Below are 20,716 nucleotides of genomic sequence, written 5' to 3'. Positions count from 1 at the left end.
GAAGAGGAACCGACTGATTTCTCTTTTCTTTTTTCATTCCAAGGGAGAGAACTCTGTATCCATAGATGGGAAATGTAATGATTCCACCCTGCTTAGCAACTTGTTGGATGAAATGAAAGAGACATTGTCCAAGTGCTGAATACTCCTTACAGAATACTCCAACTGCAAGAAACACACCTAACGTGTAAAGACGAGCAGACCCAAGTGTTAAGTTTCTCCCTCGTACGCATGTACTATCCTGGGGCACGTGCTTTTCAGTTAACTCCACCATTGTTTGCAGTTTAGGCATTTTAAGGCTGTATGTTACCTTTTTATTTCAAAACTTTCTACAAACTGTGGTGTTAACCCTTTCTAGCCCAAAGAGACCCTGGTGACATGACTGGAGGAGGGAGGGAAGGGCGCTATTTATTCAGCAGCTCATGATGATCCATCCCATAAACTTTGCTATCTGCGTGGGACAGTGGACTAAGCAGAATTTCATCAACAGTAGCACAGTGTTGCTTGTGCTTATTGCCAGGGGAGGTTGACTTGATACTTAGCCATGGAATGTGTCTTCAGGGCTGCTGTAGTTGATGTATATTTCTAGCAGAGGCTGGTGCTGGACCTGAAGGCCTCTTTTGTTTTTTTATATATATATGATTTATTATTATTATTATTATCTCAAGATCTGTTGTGATCAGCATATAAACATCCTCCATCTCCTTGAGCTAATCCAAATGACCCCTGAGAGAATTGGGATGTTTGACTTTCTGTTTATAGTAGTTGCCTTGAGCCTTAACCTTCTTTTAGTGACAGCTGAAAGAGTAGAGAGTGACTGCATGGACAGGCTGGAAGTGTCACTGTTTGGTCCTCTGCTCCCGTTGTCACCCCTGCAAATGGAGTCTCTCATGCTTCTGCCCTTTGAGCAGTCTCTGATGATGTGTTTCATGAGTCCACTTCAATTTCACATTCCTAGGGCGTAGCAAGAAACTGGAAATCCAAGGGGGTCTGTTCCTGCTTTTTGTATCATTTCACTCACCAGCTGAGGTTGACCACTGCCAGGTTGGAGAAACATGCCCACGTGTGTAATCCTCTGTGCTCTGAACAGTTTGGAGGTACAAGCCCTGCTCCCTCTCTCATCCCTGCAGCATTCCACAGCCCTGCCCTTGCAGTGCCTGTGGGTTGAGCAGCACAAGTGTACCTGGATCCCTGCAGGGGGCAGGAGGAGGTGCTGGTGAGGAGCTGCAGGCCTGCTCTGTAGCAGGTTCCTTCAGAAGGAAGAAAGGCAGGGTCCACAAAGTGAAGCCTCTTCTGCACTCTTGGAATCTTGTGGAATCACTGACCAGAAGGGGATGTTGCTGTGTCCTTTACAGCGATGCTGAAGTGATGTCCTCCAAAATACCTTGCTTTGTATTTTATCCTCCCCTCTTCCGCTTGGTTTACCTTTGCTGCTCTACACCTGGCAAAGTGAGAACACACTTGAACGGTTTTGCTTTGAGCCCCGGGGCAGAGAGCTGTGGGTTGCTGTCACCAGGAGGGTCCCCAATGAGGGTTGTGTTGGTCTGTGCCTCTCCAGCACCACCACCGTGAGCTAAACCCCAAGCAGGCCACAGGATGAAGTGTTGATCATCTCTGGGTGAGTGTCCTATACTTGTGCTCTTCACCCTCTTCCCACATGAGGGTGTTCAGAGGCCCTGGTTTTATTTCTAGGACCAGCTTCATGTTCTGACCATGCTGCAGGAGCTTGTTTTCCCTGCTGGTGAGGTGGTTTAGTGTTGGTCAGCCTCCCCTAGTGAGCCCGTTGGTGTATTAGAAACTGAACATATTACAATTGTCTTCAAGGATAATGTTCCTCAATTAGTGTTTGGGTTTTCTTTTTTTAATTCATGGATGAGAACTGTCACTTTAGCATGTAGAGTCTTCTCTTACAGAATCCTGTGCAGTGATTCTAGACTTTTGAAACTGTATGATGTGTTACATTCACAAATTGATTTGCTATCAACATTCCCTTAAAAACAACAAAAGGAAAACAAAACCAACATACCACAAGCTGCTGTAATGATTTTGTGTCGAGATGATCCAATAAAACTTTCAAAACAAAGTTCAATTTTTGGCTTTCTAACTCATCCTTTTGTAAAACACTCCCAGTTTGTATGGACCCAAAACCATGCTGTGAATTTATCCCAGCTCTGAATGCTCCTGTCTGTGGGGGAGGACAGAGGAATCTCACTGCAGTAGCTCAGGAGGAGGTAAGGACCCCACTCTGTGTCCCAAACATAGGAAGGATGTGGAGCTGTTGAAGTCCAGAGGAGGCCATGGAGCTGCTGCGAGGGCTGGAGCAGCTCTGCTCTGGAGCCAGGCTGAGAGAGCTGGGCTGGGGCAGCCTGGACAAGAGAAGGGGAGACCTGGGAGCAGCTCCAGTGATAATAAAGTAGAATAAAAGGAAATGTATTATATTATTTTTTTCTCACGAGAAAACATAATAAAAGAGAGTAACAAAATAAATAAAGGATAATAAAGGAAAATAACAGAATAAATGGCAATAAGTGAGCATTACAAAAGAAAACTGAACTAAACGGGAGGGCGGTCAAACACCAACACGCAGCTTCCCCCGCCGCGGCCCCACTTCCTGCCCCGCCTCCCCATTCCCCGCGGGTGGCGCGGCCCCTTTAAGAGGAAGTAGTGCCGGCAGCCGCGCGGAGGGGCCTGGCGCAGGAGCTCCGAGCGGGGCGGGGGGCGGTGCTGCGGCTCCACGAGGGAGACGCTTCCGCGCCGGCACCGCGGAGCTGCGAGCGGGCAGGTACCGGGGAACCGGGGGGGGGGGAGCAGGGCCCGGGCGGCCTCGGGGGGCGGCGGGGCAGGGCCCCAGCCCGGCTCGGGGGTCCCATGCAGGGAGCGGCTCCCGGGGCCTTGCGGCCTCCTCAGGCCGGGCCGTGAGGCGAACGGTCCGTGCTGAGCCGCTGCTGCGGCCCCGGGGAGGCTCTGCTGCCTTACGTGTCCTGGAACAGAAACTCCTGCAGATGAGGCTCGTGTTTCTTTCCCCCTGCCCTTCTCTGGCCACGCTAAGGAATGCCCCTGGGAAAGGCAGAATCCTGAACTTCATCCCTCAGTGCCTGGGGGGAATGGGGAATTCTCCGCCCTCTTCCTCCTCGTGGTGAGCGGCGCTCGGCTCATGAGGGGGAACTTGGGAGGGTTCAAGGCAAATCCTGCTCCGCTTCTGCCTCGTGTTGTGAGCACGGGGATGCGGAGCGGTGCGATCACCACAGCTCCATCGGGGACAATGTGGGAATGACGGGCACTGGGGAGCGCAGTCCTTGAATCCTGGGCTCAGCTCTGGGCCCCTCGCTACAGGACCTTGAGGGGCTGGATGGGGCCAGAGAAGGGGAATGGAGCTGGTGCAGGGCCTGGAGCACAAGGGATGGGGAACGGCTGAGGGAGCTGGGGGGTTCACATGGAGAAGGCTCAGGGGGGACCTGATGGCTCCCTCCAAGTGCCTGCAGGAGGATGGAGCCAGGAGGGGCTGGGCTCTGCTCCCAAGGAACAAGGGATGGGACAAGAGGAACCGGCCTCAAGCTGCACCAGGGCAGGTTTAGATGGAGCTGAGGAACAATTCCTGCCCCAGAGGGTGCTCAGGCATTGGAACAGGCTGCCCAGGGCAGGGCTGCAGGCACCGGCCCTGCGAGTGTGCACACAGCCTCAGTGCCATGGGTTAGGGGTGGCCTTGGCAGTGCTGGGAACGGTTGGACTGGATGAGCTTAAAGGGCTTTTCCAACCTGGATGATTCCATGATTCTGTGCAAGGAAAGGGCACGAAGGCCTCCAGAGAGAGGGATGTGAAGTTGTCCAGCGCACGGTGCAGATGTTTGGAAACGGCATCTCTGTTGTTGGCTCTGGTGTTAGTGAAACGCAAGATCCCCTTCTCCTGATGCTTGGAGGTGGAGAGCAGCCACACTCTCTCAGCTTCCATGCTTTTCCGGTCTGGAAGCCCTCCCCAAGCTGCAGGGCAGGGGGGATTTCTGCTGGGAGATGTGGAATTTCCCCAGCCACCTGTTTATCACAGTCCCCAAGAGCTTCATCCTTGCACTCTGCTTCCTTTCCAGGCTCCCATCCAGCTCTGTGTTTATCCACTGTCACTCCTTGTACTGTGTATTCCACACTGCAGCTTCACTTTCTGCCTCAGTCACTTGTGAGCTTGAGCAGGAACCTCATAGAGTCCCCAGGTAGGGTGGAGAGGCTGCTGGGAGCTCCTGGAGCCTGGTGCTGTCATAGCTCTTGGTTTACACTGGGGAGCTCCCTGTGCCTGCTCACCTTTCAGGATCTGGGATGCTCTTTCGGACCCGTTACTTGGGGTTGTGCCATCGTCACGAGGGGGCACGGGCTCTCCTGCTCCGCTGAGGCTTGGGGAGCTTGGAGCGAGCTCAGCATCTCCTTGTGGCTCCAGCTCTGCTCTAGCATGGGAGCTGTTTGCCAGATGCTTCTTTGGCCGCACTTGGCTCTCCCGTGGTTCTTTGGTTGTCGGGGTGTGAACCGAAACAGTGCAGTTTAGCCCATGTGTTGAGGTGGGACTGTGCTGATGTGTGCCTCGTGCTGCTGGGCCAGGGACCTCTATGGACACAGTGTCCATAAGGACACACAGAGGAGAAGTGTTTCCCTTCTCAGCACGGAAAGCATGTGGGGTCTGAGAAAGATTACAAACCCAAACCAGACCTGTGCACAGCAGTGGAGCCTGGGGAAAGAGCTGCCTTCACCTCCTGAGTTGTCATTTCTTACAAGACAGGAAAGTATTTTGTGAGCCATAAAAGCTGCTGTAAGGGGATCTGTAGCTGGCTTTGCTGGAGCTTAGCAGCTTATCTTCAGAAATAAGTAATATCCATCTAATGCTTTCAATAAAGAGTGTACCTGAGGCCATGTCTTTAGCCTCCCTTTTCCAGATGCCCCTGGGAGGCAGAGTTACCGATGACTCCTGTGTTAGTGCTGCTTCCTTCCCTCTGGAGCTGGGCTTGTGCTAAAGCCTGGGTGAGTTGTTGCTCTGAGTATGTGAAGCAGAGAGGAGGAGGGGAGGCAACGAAGGCCTGAAAACAAACCACTTGTGCAAGTGTGCAAAGCCTGTGCAAGAAAACCCATCACACCACAGCAGCTTGGACTGCTCCGGAAGAGCCTGGGCGAAGGCTCCGGGTGCTTGGCTTTGTTGGGGTTGAGTCAGTTTAAACCAGAAGAGGGGAGACTGAGCTGAGCTCTTAGGCAGAAGCTGTTCCCTGGGAGGGTGCTGAGGCACTGGCACAGGGTGCCCAGAGAAGCTGTGGCTGCCCCATCCCTGGCAGTGCTCAAGGCCAGGTTGGACACAGGGGCTTGGAGCAGCTGCTCCAGGGGAAGGGGTCCCTGCCCGTGGCAGGGGTTGGAGCTGGAGGAGCTTTAAGGTCCCTTCCAACCTGAAGCATTCCATGAATTTGAGAAGAGGCAAAAGTGATGCTGCTGGGTGCCGTATGTCCTGGGAACTGTCTGGCTTTGGGGGAATCGTGGCCCATGCAGTGGCTCCGAGGGAGCTCATGAAGCAGAAAATGAGGTAGAGCCATCCAAAACGTCCCACTTTGAAGCAGGAGCCGAGTCAAGCCCATGGCTGCACTGAAAGGCAATGTAATGTTTATTTCATCTTAACTGCAGGCTTATCTCGGAGCTGCTGTCTGGGCCTTTGGGGGTTTTAGCTTCTTTCTTCTCTTGCTGTGTGGCAGGAGGTCTTATGATGTGGTTAGTCCTGAGATGCTATTTAGCTCCACATCAGTAGGCTTATTCCTTGCCTGGAGACATGTAATGTGTCAGGTTACTGACATATCTCCCCTTGAAGGGGAAGAGCAAGCCTCATGGGCATCTGCTTTCAGCAAGAAACAATACTGCTTTTCTTCTGAAAGCATAGCATGGACATGGGGAGAAGAGGTACTGGTGTGGGATTAGCCCTGCTGAAGGCAGCGTTGGCCAGCTCGTGCTCAGGCTCAGTCCCTGGGTGAAGGAGCTCATAGACCCAGCACCTCCTGTCACCTGTAGTGAAAGGGTTACCCAGCTCCATCAGTGCTCACTCCCCTCAGTACCCCCATAATGTCCCTCCTGTCATCTTCCATGGTTTGGATCTAGATCCTGAGCTCAGAGAGGAGCCCTGAACTGCCCTCTCCTTGTCCTGCTTGCGTGCTGGAGAGGTGCCTCTTGCTGCATCTTGCTTGTGAGTAGCCCATCAGCAGCCTGATGGGCTCTGCCAGAGCTGCTGCACTGGGGTCTTCTCCTAACCCAGAATAGCTTCATTTAACAGGGCTTTTCCCTTTATTATATAAACTAACCTGACTTTAAAGCTGGTCTGAATGCCTTTTAGGAGGAAATCAGGATACCAATTAAAGCCCAGTATAGCTATTTTTTGGCCTTTTCTTATACATATGGAGATGCTGATAGGCTCTGGTTTGCATGGCTTAGAGGCACATAAAGTGACTGTCCTGCTCCTAAGGAAGTGATATGGTATCTATACAGTTTCTTACTTGGAATTTCCAACTTGTTCAACTCATTTAAATTGCGGGGGGGGAGTTGCTAGTGATCGACAGAACTTTCTTAGAACTGACAGTTGTGGTGCAATATAAAGGGCTCTTTGTTTGCCTAAACCTTGGGAATTTAGCATTTGAAATGCGTGTTTCTGAGGGGCTCTGTGAAGTTTGTTGCAGAGGCTGCTGCTAAAGCAGCTTCCCAAAGAAAACTGTGGATACTGTCCTGCAGAGCAGCAGGATGAACCGGCCCAGCCTGGGGCTGTAGGTGCAGCAGGGACAGAGCCGCTTCCTGCTCCCTCTCCTTTAACTTCAGAGGAGCCAGGAGCAAGCATGGAGAAGAAAACACAAAGGCGATGCTGGGGGTGACAACAGGCAGCTTCTGGCTCTCCTTGTGCAGCAGCGGGGAGCGATGGTGCAGGAGAAGAGGCAGAAGCACCAGGACAGAGCTTGTGGAGGGGAAGGATCAGTGTTTGGGAAAACACTGGCAGCTCCCTGGGCCGGACTGGTGCCAGACAGGAAGCCGGTGACGTGGAAGTGTCTCGCCGGGATCATGAATGGCTCAGCCTGCTCTCCGTGCCCTGCCCCGGCTGAGGTAAGCACAGGCACACACCTTTGTGCCTCCTATCCTGAAACAATCCCAAAGAGCACTGATCCCGTGGAGGTGAGCTGCCTTGGGTGTTGCCAGACTGGCTCCAAAGGCTCAGAACCTGCCTGCTGTTTGTGCCGCTCCAGCCCTGCTCGCTGTAATTGCTCTGATCCTTGCTGTCCGTATTAAAATCTCTGCTTTGATCATAGAAAACCAGGATCAGCTCATCCGAAACAGCACAGAACGGCTGTGGGAAGGTATCTGTGAAAAGAGGGTGGGGAATTATGGAAAAAAGTGTGCATGAATGTCCATCTTTGCTGTGTTTTTCCTGTTTCAAAGCTGCTTTTTGGGTGTGCTCTGTACATTTGTTGTTTTCTCGAAGCACTCGATGCAGCCGATAGATTGTGGCTGCTTTAGCAAACCAGCATGGGTGGGTTTGTGTCCTGTATTGGAAGCGATGGCGTTAGCAGTGAGTAAGGACACTGAAAACCGTGCTGGGAGGGAGGTGGAGGATCATTGCTCCCTTCTCCCTTCAGTGGGGCCAGGGTGGCTGCACGGGCTCATCCCCAGGGGCTGCAGTTAGAAGCAGGAGGTTCAGGCTGGGCTCGGTGCGAGCAGCCCCATGTTGGTATCATCTCATCAGGCAGTAGCATGGCTTCCCTAAAAGGAAACCAGAGACAGCACTTCTCTGGAGAGCTCACTGGGGTTTGCTCAAGGGCTCTCTGAGCAGGATGTGAGCCTGGCGCTGGGGTCACTGGGAGGGAAGTGGTTTGGGTCTGACCCCTCCCCAGCCTGCAGGAGCCTTCGGATTGCAGCCACCCAGGGAACAGGGCTTGGGTTTTTTTCCCCTCTGTTAAAAAGGAAGCTCTTTGCCTCCTTGCCTACGAGCACACATTGCAGAGCCGGGCTGAGCAACTGCAGGAGTCATCTGCCGGGGCTTGAAGCGCAGGTAGGAGCTTGCTGACGTGCTGGTTTTGGTCCCTGGCTGATGTTCAACCCCTGCAGAGCGTTAGTGGTGAGGGGAGCACTGGATGTTGTTCAGGCAGGCTCTGACGGAGCAGTCATGGGACTCCTGGAAGAGGGTTTCAAGCCATCCTGCTGCTGCTGTGGGGGGGTTAGGATCCGGTGGGAATGCTGCTCACTCCTGGAAAGCCTCGGGATGGCTGCAACATGTTGCAAGGGAAGAGGCAGTTCCAAGTGGTTTAGGAGAGGTGACTCTTTCATGTTTTTATAGCCTCTCTCTGCATGTAAAAGTAACCAAGAGACAGAGCCGACTGCTTGGGCTTCCTCTACCCAGAGCTTGGTTTAACGTGAGCCTAGCTTGGATCTGCCATTCCCAGCTAGGGAAGAGGAGCAGCAGGGTGATTCCCACAGCCCTGCCCTGGCTTGCCATCAGCAGAAACCAGTGCTGGGACTGGAGCTGGGACTGCCCAGAGTTAGGGGAGAAAGCGAACTTTTGGGGGAGGGAAGAGGGGACCCAGCCTGGGCTGGTAACGTTGCTCCTTAACCAGCACAATTCTGAGCCATTTCTTGGTGTACTTGGGAACAGTGGGAAGCTGGAGGCTTGTTTGTGTTCTGGACAGCCGCAGTGTGGGGCTGCCTGTGGTGGTTGTGAGCTCGGAGGGGTGGCCAGGGTGCTCCTGGAGCACCGGTGACATGTGCTGTAGTCTTGGCTGGCTGGAGGGGAGGAGTAACCAGAATGTGCTGCAGGTCAGTTTTGGGGGGGGGGGGATTATCTCATCTTTGAAGCCTGCAAACACCACTCAGGTGCCTTGCGTGTCCCGTTTCCCAATTGTTCCTAACCTTTCCTTTCTCTTCTGTGCTAAGGCAGCATCCCAGTGCTGCCCGAGCTGTGACTCCTGCCTGTGGAAGTAGGTGTTGTACGTGTGATATCATCTTCAAGCAATGTCAGGGATGCTTTTGGTCTCCATGTCTTCTTTCTTTCTTTCTTTTTTTCCTTTTTCCTAGAGCTAAATGTTTCTTTTAGCTCAGTTGCAGTCAAAAACCATAATTAAATAGGTTACATCTGCTTGAAGTCTCAGCTACTCATTTTGCTAATGCCTTCAGACAGATGCTGAATCGTCTGAGAGACAATTGCTGCTGTGTCAAGCTCCCCACTTCTCATGGGTGATGTCTCTGTAGAAAGAGGAAGCTGTTTGTAGGATGAATACAGCCTCAGCACCAAATAAGCCCTACTCAGAGTCCCTCCACCCTGCTCAAATGGCAGTATCTTCTGGACTATGGTCAGTGGTTGCTTCTTGATGTGCAGTCACTGGTCAGCACCAATGTGAGCGTGGTCACTGCGATCAGATCTGACAGGAAATAGGTAGGAACAGTCGTACTGTGCCGAGGATGCTGCGGGAGCTCTGTGTGGGGCGATGCTCCTGCTCTTCGATGCCTTCTTTGTTTGAAGGGACATTTCTCCTCTCCAGCATAAGGAAACCATCGCGTGTGAGTGTTCTCTGGGACTGATTTCCTGCTGGAACTGGCTGCAGGCTCAGCACCTGCTCTCCACATTGCCGGGGACTCGAGGCTGATCCCCCCTTTGCTCCGGACGTGGCACCATGGCCGGGTGGGTGCAGTCCCTGGGTGCTGCAGGATGTGGTGAGGCTGTGACACAGCTCTGGGTAACCAGAGCTGTTCTCTGTGCTCAGATGTCACTCTGTGCAGTTCACTACTTCCTCTAACCGTGTCTGTGGTGTGACCAAACACGTCCTAAAGACACGTTATGGGGGGAGGAGGTCCTTTTTTCCCAGCCAATAGTGGTGTCCCTCAGGGCTCAGTGGTAAGGCCAGTGTTGTTTGATATCTTTATTGATGATCTGGATGTGGGGATCGAGGGCACCCTCAGTAAATTTACCGGCCACACCACGTTGGCCGGGAGTGTTGATGTGCTGGAGGATAGAAAGGCTCTGTAGGGGGATCTGGACAGGCTGGATCCATGGGCTGTGGCCAATGGAATGAGGTTCAAGAAGTCAAAGTGCTGGATCCTGCATTTGGGCCACATCAACCCCCTGCAAGGCTCCAGGCTTGGGGAATAGCAGCTGGAAAGCTGCTCATGGAAAGGAAGCTGGGGGTGCTGATTGATGGAGCTGAACATGAGCAGCTTGTGCCCAGGCAGCCAGGAAGCCTCCAGCATCCTGGCCTGGATCAGCACCAGGGTGGCAGCAGGGCCAGGGCAGGGATTGTGCCCCCACACTGAGCACTGGGGAGGCTGCACCTTGAATCCTGTGTTCAGCTCTGGGCCCCTCACTACAAGAGAGACCTTGAGGTGCTGGATGGGGCCAGAGAAGGGGAATGGAGCTGGAGCAGGGCCTGGAGCACAAGAGATGGGGAACGGCTGAGGGAGCTGGGGGGGTTCACATGGAGAAGAGAAGGCTCAGTGGGACCTGATGGCTCCCTCCAAGTGCCTGCAGGAGGATGGAGCCAGGAGGGGCTGGGCTCTGCTCCCAAGGAACAAGGGGTGGGACAAGAGGAACTGGCCTCAAGCTGCACCAGGGCAGGTTTAGATGGAGCTGAGGAACAATTCCTGCCCCAGAGGGTGCTCAGGCATTGGAACAGGCTGCCCAGGGCAGGGCTGCAGGCACCGGCCCTCACACACCATGGAGACGAGGCCTCAGTGCCATGGGGTAGGGGTGGCCTTGGCAGGGCTGGGAACGGTTGGACTGGATGAGCTTAAAGGCCTTTTCCAACCCGGTTGGTTCTGTGGGTCTGTGATTTTCCTTCTTTCTTAGACTCAGGCAGCAGCTGAGGAGGTGGCAGCAGTGCTGGACACAGCGGGACCACGTGTGCAGTGAATTCCCCTTCCTGCCCAGGGTGGATCTCAATAGGCCACATTAAAATGCCTTTTCAGTTTCTCCCAGCTCATGTTGTGGCCCATGTTGCAACAGGAGGTTGAGTCTCTCTGCTCCTCCACAGAAGCAGTGACTGAGCCCATTCCCACGGGAAAAGCAGCACTTGGGAATGTTGAGTCTGGTCCTAGTGGGACAAACTGAAGTGGTTTGGGTTTTCTGCCTTGCTCTGAGAAACCAAGAGGCCTTGGTTTAAGTCTTTCTAATCTTTCTCTGGAGGAGAGATGCTGATTAGCACTGCACAGCATCTGTTAGAGATGGGCCGAACTGTGGCAGCTGGAGTGTTGACCTTGAATTTGGAATTCTCTTGGCAGCATATGAGGAAATTATTTACATATTCAAACAAACTATGGCTTCATAGAAATCAGAGTAGATTTCTGCTTGGTGAAAGGGATCCGTTTGCTTGCTTTCTTATAAAATCATGGAAGTTCTTACTTGCCATATTCCATAAGGCATCAGCTTTATTTAATTTCTGTTACTTTACTTATTCCTCTGCCCAGCACATGTAAAACAATATTCTTGGTACACATAGTTTTCTGCCTTAAGCTTCCATCAAAGACCAGCTTGACACAAATTATACAAGGGGATGGATGTGGGAACAAAGGAGGTATAATTACCTACAGATAAACAGAGCTGTGTTTCTCATCAGCATCCTTTCAGATCTCAACTTGTGTCTCACCCTCTTGGAGCTGATTCTTTTCCACAGACTGAAAGAGGAAGGCGAGCTTTCAACCAGCTTTCACCTTGAAGTGAGCTCTGCTGCAATGAAAAGTGTGTTTATGGTCTGCCTGCACCTGAGAAGAGGCTGTGGCTACTCTCACAGCTCGTGGTGTTTCAGGATATTCTCTTTCTGGGTGTCTGAGCTGCGACTTCTTCTTCCTCTTCTCTTTCTTGTTCCCCTCCACCCTTTCATGTCCTGTCTTTAGCACCACAACAGCGCACACATCTGCTCAAGCAGCGGCTTTGTTGGAGTATGTCTGTCAACAGATTGGAGCTCCGTTTGGGTTGCCATAACCTTACCTTTTAGGTGGGCTTGTTTCCAGAGTGGGGGAGCAGAGGTGAAAAATCTGATCCAGGAAAAACCCAGCTTGTTTTACCCTTCTTAACTCTTTGGTGTGTTAGAGCTGAGTTTCTCCTTGCTTCTGTAGGGTTTGGGTCTCAATGGGGTGAATTGCAGCCACAGCTCTTTCCCTGTGGGGCTGGTTTCCTCATCCCCACACCGAGTGTGTGGGAAGACCTTGCAGGGGTGACTCTTGGCACCTCTGATGGCCGAGCTGCTTCTCTGCTGCAGGCTACACTCTAGAGAGAAGGGGGAGGAAAGAAACCTGGCACTGGCTTCCCCCCCTTCTGAGATGTGGGGCGAGGGCCCAGATGGTATCCCAGATCTCTGCCTATGGGATTTACACAAGGTTTCCTGTTGAGAGAGCTGCTCCTAATTGCTGCCCTTCTGTGCTGCGTTGCAGATCAGCACCAGATGAACAGAGGAAGGCTTCTGTGAAGATCAGAGTGGCCCCAGCCCTGCCCCGAGACAGCGCTGCATCTCTGCCTCTCATCACTACGGACCTGGAAAAGAAAGAAGAAGAGAAGAAAAATGTCCCATGCTTTAAAGCAAGTGTTCAATAAAGACAAAACCTTCCGGCCCAAGCGCAAGTTTGAGCCGGGGACTCAGCGGTTTGAGCTGCACAAGAAGGCTCAAGCCTCCCTCAATGCTGGCCTGGACTTGAAAGTTGCTGTCCAGCTGCCACCAGGAGAGGAGCAGAATGACTGGGTGGCCGTGCACGTGGTGGACTTCTTCAACCGCATCAACCTGATCTACGGCACCATCAGTGACTATTGCACAGAGCAGTCCTGCCCTGTCATGTCGGGGGGACCCAAGTATGAGTACCGGTGGCAGGATGAGCACAAGTACCGGAAACCCACAGCCCTCTCTGCTCCCCAGTACATGAACCTCCTGATGGACTGGATTGAGGTACAGATCAACAACGAGGACATCTTTCCCACTAATGTCGGTGAGTTCAGTTCTAGTTGTGGCTGGGAGGAGGGAGGTTGGTGCAGAGCCTTCTCTTTTGAGCCCTCAGGTCCCCTTTCTAGAAACATAGAATCACAGAATGGTTTGGTTTGCAAGGGACCTTCAAGCTTGTCCAGCTCCAATCCCCTGCCACAGGCGGGGATACCTTCCACTAGACCAGGTTGCTCCAAGCCCCATCCAGCCTGGCTAGGAGATCTGTTCCAGGTGATGCTGTTGCACAGGCCAGCCTTGTAGCAGAGCTATTTCCTCTCGTGCTGCTCAGAGCCTGGCAGTGTAGTGAGCCCTTCTGAGCACCCAAGAACCTTCAGCACTCTTCTGGAGTGCTAAAACACCCAGAGCTGTATCAGATCCCATTTGGAGCCATGGATACAATACCTCAAGTAAAGCCAAGCTGTGCCTAAGCAGTGAAGAGACTGCTCTTAGAACACTCTGCCATGACTCTCGAGCAGCTGACACTGGCTGTGGTCTCCTTTAGGGGAGCTCTGTCAGAGCTGATTGCCAGGTTGGGTTCCACGCGCGTGCTCTGCATCGGCTGGGTGATGGAGGCCACGTTGCCATAGTTAGGCTCTTTGTCATTACAGGCTGGCAGTCGCTGACTCTGCCCTTTCAAGCTCAATGCTTCCTGGCATGTGCTGGGCTGTTGGTTGCAGCTGGGGGGATGCTGACACGTGCATGGAGGGAGGGGCAGCGTTTCATCGACTGCCAGGGTGATGCAAAAGAGAATTTGGCCTAAGACACCTAAATCTGCATATCCAAACGCAGCTTCGTGTGCTGGCTTTGGCACAAAGAGGGCGAGGGGTTTTGTTTATTTTGTGTTAAGTAAGGTGGGAGAATTCAGTATCTGAAGCATTAAGTAAATATGATTCATCCCTGTCAGAGCTCCCATCTTCTGGGATGCAAAAGACAAGATGCAGCAGAGCTCCCACCCTCCTGCCCCAGCATTTATCCCATGGAAGCTCTGATGTGATGCAGTTCATCTCATCTGCCACACAAGTGTCCACAGGGCTATTCCATACATGCCAAAATGCTGCTTCAACCTGGTGTTGAGCAGGCAGAGGGGAGAGCAAGGCCACAAACTCCTTCAGACAGCTGAGACACTGAAATCCTCCCCCCTGCTCCTCCAGTTGCCCACACAACGGCTGCGTTGCCTTTAGCTAGGACTCTCCTGCGAGTCTCTGGGGACTACAAGCAGGGTGTTTGTTGTGCTCAGGGAGGCAAGGCAGGTTTCCCACAGCAGGAGGGTTGTGGTTTGGAGGAGTTTTTAGCTGTAATTGTTGTTGCCAGCTCAGTTTTCAGCAGATTCCTCACCCTCAGCACCAGCTGAAATGCTGCAGCTTTTGCAGAGCACTGAAAGGGTTTAAACCAATCCTTGTTCCTCCAGAACCAGCCTATGTGAGCTTGAAACTGGGATGTATTGCCCTGAGATGGCTGGTGGGCTCCACTGCAGGGCCCTGGCTAAAGAAATCCCGAAGGACTGATCCCTTCAAAGAGACCTTAACATCTTTACTGTTTAACCAAAGAGCTAAAGAGCCATCAGAATAAGAGAGAACTGTGGGGAGTTAACGGCACTGACTCTTTCTTCTGGGAAGCTGTTTGGTCCTATCTTGTATTTTGTGTTCTTTATATAAACATGAGAAACAGGAGTAGAAGAAAACTCTATCGGACTGAAGCAGCTGCTGGGAATCTGGGAATCTCCAAGGCCAGTTTCTTACAGCTCATGCTTGAAAAACCTGATCCAAGGCAAAAAGAGAGGGGGACTGGAAATTCATTGCATCCCAGCCTGGTTTGGGTTGGAAAGCACCCGAAGATCACCCAGTTCCAACCCCTTGCCATGGGCAGGGATGCCTTCCACTAGACCAGGTTGCTCCAGCTTGTCCTTGAACACTGCCAGGGATGGGGTCCAGTGCCAGGGACAGAAGCCCTTTTGTCTCGATCTCTTTTGTAGCAATTCATTTTTGCCCCAAAGAACCAGTTTTAACTTGTCTGAAAGTTTCTGCTGGTGGTGTCTTACCTCCCAGGTACTCCCTTCCCCAAGAACTTCCTTCCAGTGGTGAAGAAAATTCTCTCCAGGCTCTTCCGGGTCTTTGTCCATGTCTACATCCATCATTTCGACAGGATCACCCAGATGGGGTCGGAAGCCCACGTGAACACCTGCTACAAGCACTTTTACTACTTTGTGAAAGAGTTCAATCTGATAGACACCAAGGAGCTGGAACCACTGGTGAGTGTCTGGGTGGGCTTGGGGACACATTGGTCTGTCGGGGTCTGGGGCAGTGCAGAAGGGCTTGGCTTGGTGGCAGGGGGGTCACAGAGGTCTCCAGACCTTCAGATGTCCCTTCCAACCCATACTGTTCTATGATTCTGAAGGGGTGATGGTTTTAAACCAAAAGAGGGAGATTCAGGCTGGATGTGAGGAAAAAAATCTTTACAATGAGGGTGGTAAAACACTGGCACAGGTTGCCCAAAGAGGTGGTGGATTCCCCATCCCTGGAGAAATCCAAGGCCAGGCTGGATGTGGTTCCTGGTGACCTGATCTGGGTGAAGATGGCCCTGCTCATTGCAGGGTTGGTCTGGATGAGCTTTGAAGGTCCCTTCAAACCCAGACTATTGTATGATTCTACCTTCTCAAAACTGGTTGCCCAAATTCAGGACATCAGTTGGCCTTGCAGCTTGACTGTTGGGAAACTGGGAGTCAGGATGTGGAGACACAGCTCAGCAAGGTTCTCTGGGTATGGGATGGGAAAAGTGGATTTGTTCTCCAGCAACCTCCTTGCGTTTCCAGCAGCTGGCTTGCCTTGTTTGTATGAGCCTGCCACTGTTGGCCATCCAGGATGGGGATGTGCTTCCTTCCCTGTGCTTGCTTCCCATGCTGAACCAAAAGTGAGGGCAATGCTAGCACCTTCCCAAGGAGTCTGGAGGATGGAGAGCATGACCTGGTAGACCCAGGAGGTGATGATGGTGTTCCCAAAGCTGTTAGCAACAGAGCAAACCTGCAGAGCCACTGGGCAGTGGAAGGGTGTCCTGTGGTGGTGGGGGGAACGCTGACCTGCCCAAACCGGAGCTCTTGGGAAGTGTCACCGCGTGGCTGACTAAACAAAGGTGAGGTTTGGTCATCCACACCCTCCCTGTCAATCTGGATCTGCCTTCATGGGCCCTTGTCTTTTCTGTCCCTTTGGCAGAAGGAAATGACCTCCCGGATGTGCCACTGAGCTCAGACCTTCCTGCTCCCACCTCGGCCTCTCTCCCGAGGACTCTGAGTCCCGCTCCTGCGTGGGAGATGTGATTCAGGGGGAGAACAGAGACATTTTGTTAACAAATCTATATATTTTTAATGAGTTTCAATGTCAAACTGTGATACTGCAGGAATATTTTTTTAAAGATGCTCTAGATAAACTAGTTTTTTATAGTAATTTCTATTAAAAAGAAAAAGAAAATATTTGGGGCCACTTGATGGGAATGCTCGCTCTTGGAGGAGGGAAGAACCACCCTGAGTTGCCTCCTCCTCATGCCCGCATGCAGCAGCACCACGTGAACCAAGCCAGATGCTTCAGGTAGAGCCATGTTCTGTAGCTGGTGCTGCCATGGAAGCGGTACTTCCTTCCAGACACCCAATTCCCATCCATGAATGGTGTATGTGGGGTGGATGTGGATCCCCTGGGGTGCTGTTTGCTTCCAGCACTTCTTCCACTGTCTGTGAGTCCAGTTTTTGGACAGAGCTGCTTTTGTGCTCTCTGCTTGGCATCCTGTCCCCTCCTTGCTTTCCCTCAGTTGGATTTGAGTTTCTTCCATGACAAGACCAGTGCTGCTGCTGCTAAGGGAGTGCTGCAGCTCTGCTGTTGTCAATCTGCTGTTGCATCTTACAGCAGCTCTGAGCTGAGCTCCCCGTGCCCAGCCCAGCACGGGGATGCAGGCTGGCAGCCTCAGGCCAAGCAGAGGGAAGGCGCTGGGACAGGCATGAGGAAGTCTTCTTCCCAAACCCCTGCACTCACCATCTCCCTGCGGTACGCTGACCCTGACCTGAGCTGCTTGCACCCCAGCCTCACTGCCTGCACATGGGCCATTTTCTGCTTCCCATTAGGGTACGGAGCCTTGTCCCTCTTCCCGAGCAGCACATCCCCACTCAGCTGCACACATCCCCTAACCAAAGGGTCTGCTGTGCAGCCAGAGGCCACAAGCCTTGCTGCTGCTTGCACAAGCTGCTCTGCTGCGTGAGGGGAGCTTGGCAGTGCCCCCGAGGTAGGTAGGATTTTGGGGGAGTGGGGGCCAGGGTTTACAGGAAGAGAAAAGGTTTCTATGACCAGTGACCAAACTGTACCACTAACCCGCTTCTTCCTTACGATGTTTTCCTGTGTCCTGGAATCTCTGTACATACGTGACTATCATTAGGACACTTGTACAAATACCACTATAGTTCTCTGAAATGGAACCAATAAATTATGTTGTATTTACTTATCCCATTGCTGGATGTCTTGTGATTACTCGCTCGTCAGAGGCTTTCTATCAGCAAAACAAACCCCATGTGTTTGGACTCCTCAGGAAGTACTGGATTGCTGTTTCCTGCAGTTCCCAAAGCTCCTGGCTCGGCTGCTCTGAGGTTTCATTCCTCCTGCTGTCACTTTACCAGGTCTGGGCTGCTCCGAGCCCCATGCGTGTTCCCAGGGCTGTGGGGGCAGAGCAGGTGGGTGCTGGAGCTCAGCTTGTCCTGACTCATGTCTGCAGTGTCCCTGGACCCAGTGGCTGAGCTCTTCTGTTCTCCCAGCTCTAAAACCTGGCTGTGGGGGCCTGGGAGGTGAATCTGAGCTCACAGCATGTTCAGAAGAGCCCTGGGCAGAGCTCTCTTGCTCAAACCTCTGCATTCAGGGTCTGCAGGTGATGTTCCTGCCCAGAAGAGAAGTTAAGGGGCTCCACAGCTGCAGCTCCTGCCTGCATCAGCCCTTGCTGTGCCCTGCCTGCAGCAGCAGGTCCTGCCTGCTCCCCTGCATGGCAGAGGTGCCAGGGGCCCCTCTCCCTGTGCTTTGTGGGTGCAGCTCAGCTGGAACCGTGTCCCCGCCGTGCTGGAGGGTGCAGTGTGCCTGCCTGGTGCTGTGGTCAGAGCCCCCGTCACAGCTGGGCCCCAGCATCCGCAGCCCCTGGAGTGCGAGGCCGGATCCTGAGCACAAGCTGGGACGGGCACGAACCCGCAGGGCCCCGGTGCTGGGGGGCTGAGCAGCGCCGGGTCTGTGTGTGTCAGTGCTCATCTGCTTCCCTTGCACACCGACCTCAGTGAGCACCGTCTGCACCCGTCCCACTGCCACCCTCGGGGCTGCAGGCGCTGCCTTCCTCTGCCCTCCCTTCCCCGACGGGAGAGATCCGGCTGCTTTCATGTGGGACCGGCCCAGCCCGGGCAGGAGGAGCAATGAGAGCCATGAGAGCCATGCCCGTGCGCTGCAGGGCATCCGTGGGGTGTGAGCAGCAGCTTGAGAGAGGGGATCCTGCCCCTCTGCTCTGCTCTCATCAGACCCTGCTTGCAGCACTGGGTGCGGTGCTGGTGTCCTCAGCACAAGGCCATGGAGCTGTTGGAGCAAGTGCAGAGGAGGCCATGAGGATGCTCAAGGGCTGGAGCAGCTCCTGAATGGAGCCAGGCTGAGAACACTGGGGCTGTTCAGCGTGGGGAAGAGAAGCTGCATGGAGACCTCAGAGCAGCTTCCAGTGTCTGAAGGGGGGTACAGGGGTGTTGGGGAGGGACCTTTATCAGGGACTGCAGTGACAGGACAAGATAACGGGATAAAACTGAAACAGAGGAAGCTCAGGTTAGATTTAAGGCAGAAGCTGTTCCCTGGGAGGGTGCTGAGGCGCTGGCACAGGGTGCCCAGAGAAGCTGTGGCTGCCCCATCCCTGGCAGTGCTCAAGGCCAGGTTGGACACAGGGGCTTGGAGCAGCTGCTCCAGTGGAAGGGGTCCCTGCCCCTGACAGGGGTTGGAGCTGGAGGAGCTTTAAGGACCCTTCCAACCCAAACCATTCCGTGATTCTATAAAAGCACCTTTGTGGGGGAGGAGCCGCTGGGCTGGAGGCGCTGGTGCTGAGCAGGACGCAGCAGTGAGGACGTTGCCCATGCAGAACCCTCCCTCCTTTCCTGCTTGTGCCTCCTGCTCCCTGCTCCCACCTCCCTTTGTGTTGACTCTTCCCGAGCTGCAGGCACCGGCTGAGCCGGTTCCGCTGCGGCCGGAGCCGTCGGTCACTGCACCCCTCCTGTGCCCGGCTGCAGACCGAGGGGTCTCCAGGGCCTTGAGAGCCCCAAAGAGAACGCGTTTGCAGGGCTGGGCTGAGCCGGGTGCCCAGCGCTCCGCAGCCTCCCCTCTGCGGGGCTGACCCCATCCCAACAGCACAGATGGAATCAGCCCCGGAGCTGGAGCGGGGCCCTATGTTCATAGGGAAATGAACATCCGTCCTCTCTGGCTGGGAGCTCCCAAGGAAGGAGCCGCTCTCCCTGTGCCCGCTTCCTGCCGAGCTCCTCCAGCCCCTGGGTGTGGAGGAGCTTTAGGACCTCAGCTCCCGTTTGGGTTTGCTTTTACTTTCAGGATGCAAACCCTGTATTGAGGAGTCACAGAGAAACCAATCACAGACTCCTGGAGCCCCAGCCTGGCCTGGGTTCAAGGGATATGAAAGCTCCTCCAGCTCCAAGCCCTGCCACGGGCAGGGACCCCTTCCCCTGGAGCAGGGCGCTCCAAGCACCCCATCACCACATGTGCCCACCCCTCCTCAGTCTGTGGCCGTGTCCCACCACTGCCCCCAGCACAAGCTCTGCCCTGGGGGTCCTTGGTGGGGGAAGCGCCGAGATGTGGCTGCAAAGAAACCCACACGGGTTTTGCTTCGGTCCCTTCCTGGAGCCACATCCCTGGTGATGCCCTGCAGTGGGGGGGGGACGTGTGTGAATGTGTCCCGAGTGTCCCCCGGCAGCAGAACCAGCGCTGGGAGAGCCGAGGCTGGAAGGAAATTCCAGGGGTTTGGGGAGGTTTTGTCATCTGAGATGGAGCGAGGGGAGGCAAAGCCGGAACGCACGGGAAAAGGGTTTGTGGTGTTCTCCTCCCTTCCAAACCGGAGCAGGCGGTGGAGGGGGAAGCGCTGCACACCCCATGGGCAGCCCCCTTCCCACTGCTCCTGCCTGCGAGGGCACGGTGGCCTCCGGCCCGACTCCGCTCCCTCTGCTCCCATTCCAACAATAGCCGCTTTCCGGCACGGCCCCACTCTCCTGTTTTCCCTCAGTCGGCACCATCGGCTCCTGGAGACCCCATCCTGGGGCACCCCGGGGCGCAGGGAATGGGGATGGGAGCTGCAAGTGTGGGTTTCACAGTGCTCGCAGCCCCCAGGATGCGGGATGTGAGCGGACATCGGGGCCCTTCCATTGCATTGTGTTGGCTGCACACACATGTAGGGTATCTCCTGCCTCCTGCTTTGCCCTCGCACACGTGTGCACGTCTGGCTGGGTGCATGCATGGGGAGCGCATGGATGCTCACTCTCTGCTCCCCCAGCCTGAGCCCCAGTGCTCCCACCATGCTGGCTGCAAAGAGCATGCATTGAGCGTGTATTGAGCACGCAGCAGCACACAGGGAGCGTGTGCCAGGCATGCAGAGGTCATGAACGGCTGCATGCAACAGGTACCATGATGCAGAGCACACACGTTGCACACGCAGTGAGCACGCAGCACAGTGAGTGCTCCAGCCCCGTGTGATGCCAGGGACCCGCAGGCTGGGCAAGCTCTTGGCCACCCCTTG

At 54.1% G+C, this 20,716-nt stretch overlaps 2 protein-coding genes across 6 annotated transcripts in view; both read left to right on the top strand.

Moving 5' to 3' along the window:
* Positions 1-2,086, top strand: part of AP3D1 (adaptor related protein complex 3 subunit delta 1) — a 34,927-nt gene extending 32,841 nt beyond the window's left edge. For both annotated transcript variants that reach the window (XM_034070689.1, XM_034070688.1), the window contains exon 32: positions 44-2,086. In XM_034070689.1, coding sequence (XP_033926580.1) covers positions 44-139 — 96 coding nt within the window. In that variant the 3' untranslated portion in view covers positions 140-2,086. The remainder of the gene's footprint in view (positions 1-43) is intronic.
* A 597-nt stretch (positions 2,087-2,683) lies between these two features.
* On the top strand, positions 2,684-16,892 carry MOB3A (MOB kinase activator 3A). 4 transcript variants are annotated; one of them, XM_005141494.3, is made up of 4 exons: positions 2,684-2,779; positions 12,399-12,944; positions 14,983-15,185; positions 16,144-16,892. In XM_005141494.3, the coding sequence occupies exons 2-4, from the start codon at positions 12,527-12,529 to the stop codon at positions 16,171-16,173; spliced, it is 651 nt and encodes a 216-aa protein (XP_005141551.1). In that variant the 5' UTR covers positions 2,684-2,779; positions 12,399-12,526; the 3' UTR covers positions 16,174-16,892. The 4 variants fall into 4 exon arrangements, with proteins under 4 accessions (XP_005141551.1, XP_030898149.1, XP_030898150.1 ...); XM_031042289.2 differs by lacking the exon at positions 2,684-2,779 and adding an exon at positions 6,630-7,091; XM_031042290.2 differs by lacking the exon at positions 2,684-2,779 and adding an exon at positions 7,127-7,342.
* Positions 16,893-20,716: the final 3,824 nt, after the last annotated feature.

This window comes from Melopsittacus undulatus, chromosome 19 (assembly GCF_012275295.1).
Source record: "Melopsittacus undulatus isolate bMelUnd1 chromosome 19, bMelUnd1.mat.Z, whole genome shotgun sequence".
NCBI classification, from domain to species: domain Eukaryota; kingdom Metazoa; phylum Chordata; class Aves; order Psittaciformes; family Psittaculidae; genus Melopsittacus; species Melopsittacus undulatus.
This window is presented reverse-complemented; position numbering and strand designations above follow the sequence as displayed.

Bases quoted from the DNA above. Each gene is read 5' to 3' on its own strand.
- MOB3A (XM_005141494.3), top strand. From the start codon at position 12,527: ATGTCCCATGCTTTAAAGCAAGTGTTCAATAAAGACAAAACCTTCCGG. The intron at 12,945-14,982 runs GTGAGTTCAGTT...CTTACCTCCCAG, and splicing joins CATCTTTCCCACTAATGTCG to GTACTCCCTTCCCCAAGAAC. The intron at 15,186-16,143 runs GTGAGTGTCTGG...TCCCTTTGGCAG, and splicing joins CCAAGGAGCTGGAACCACTG to AAGGAAATGACCTCCCGGAT.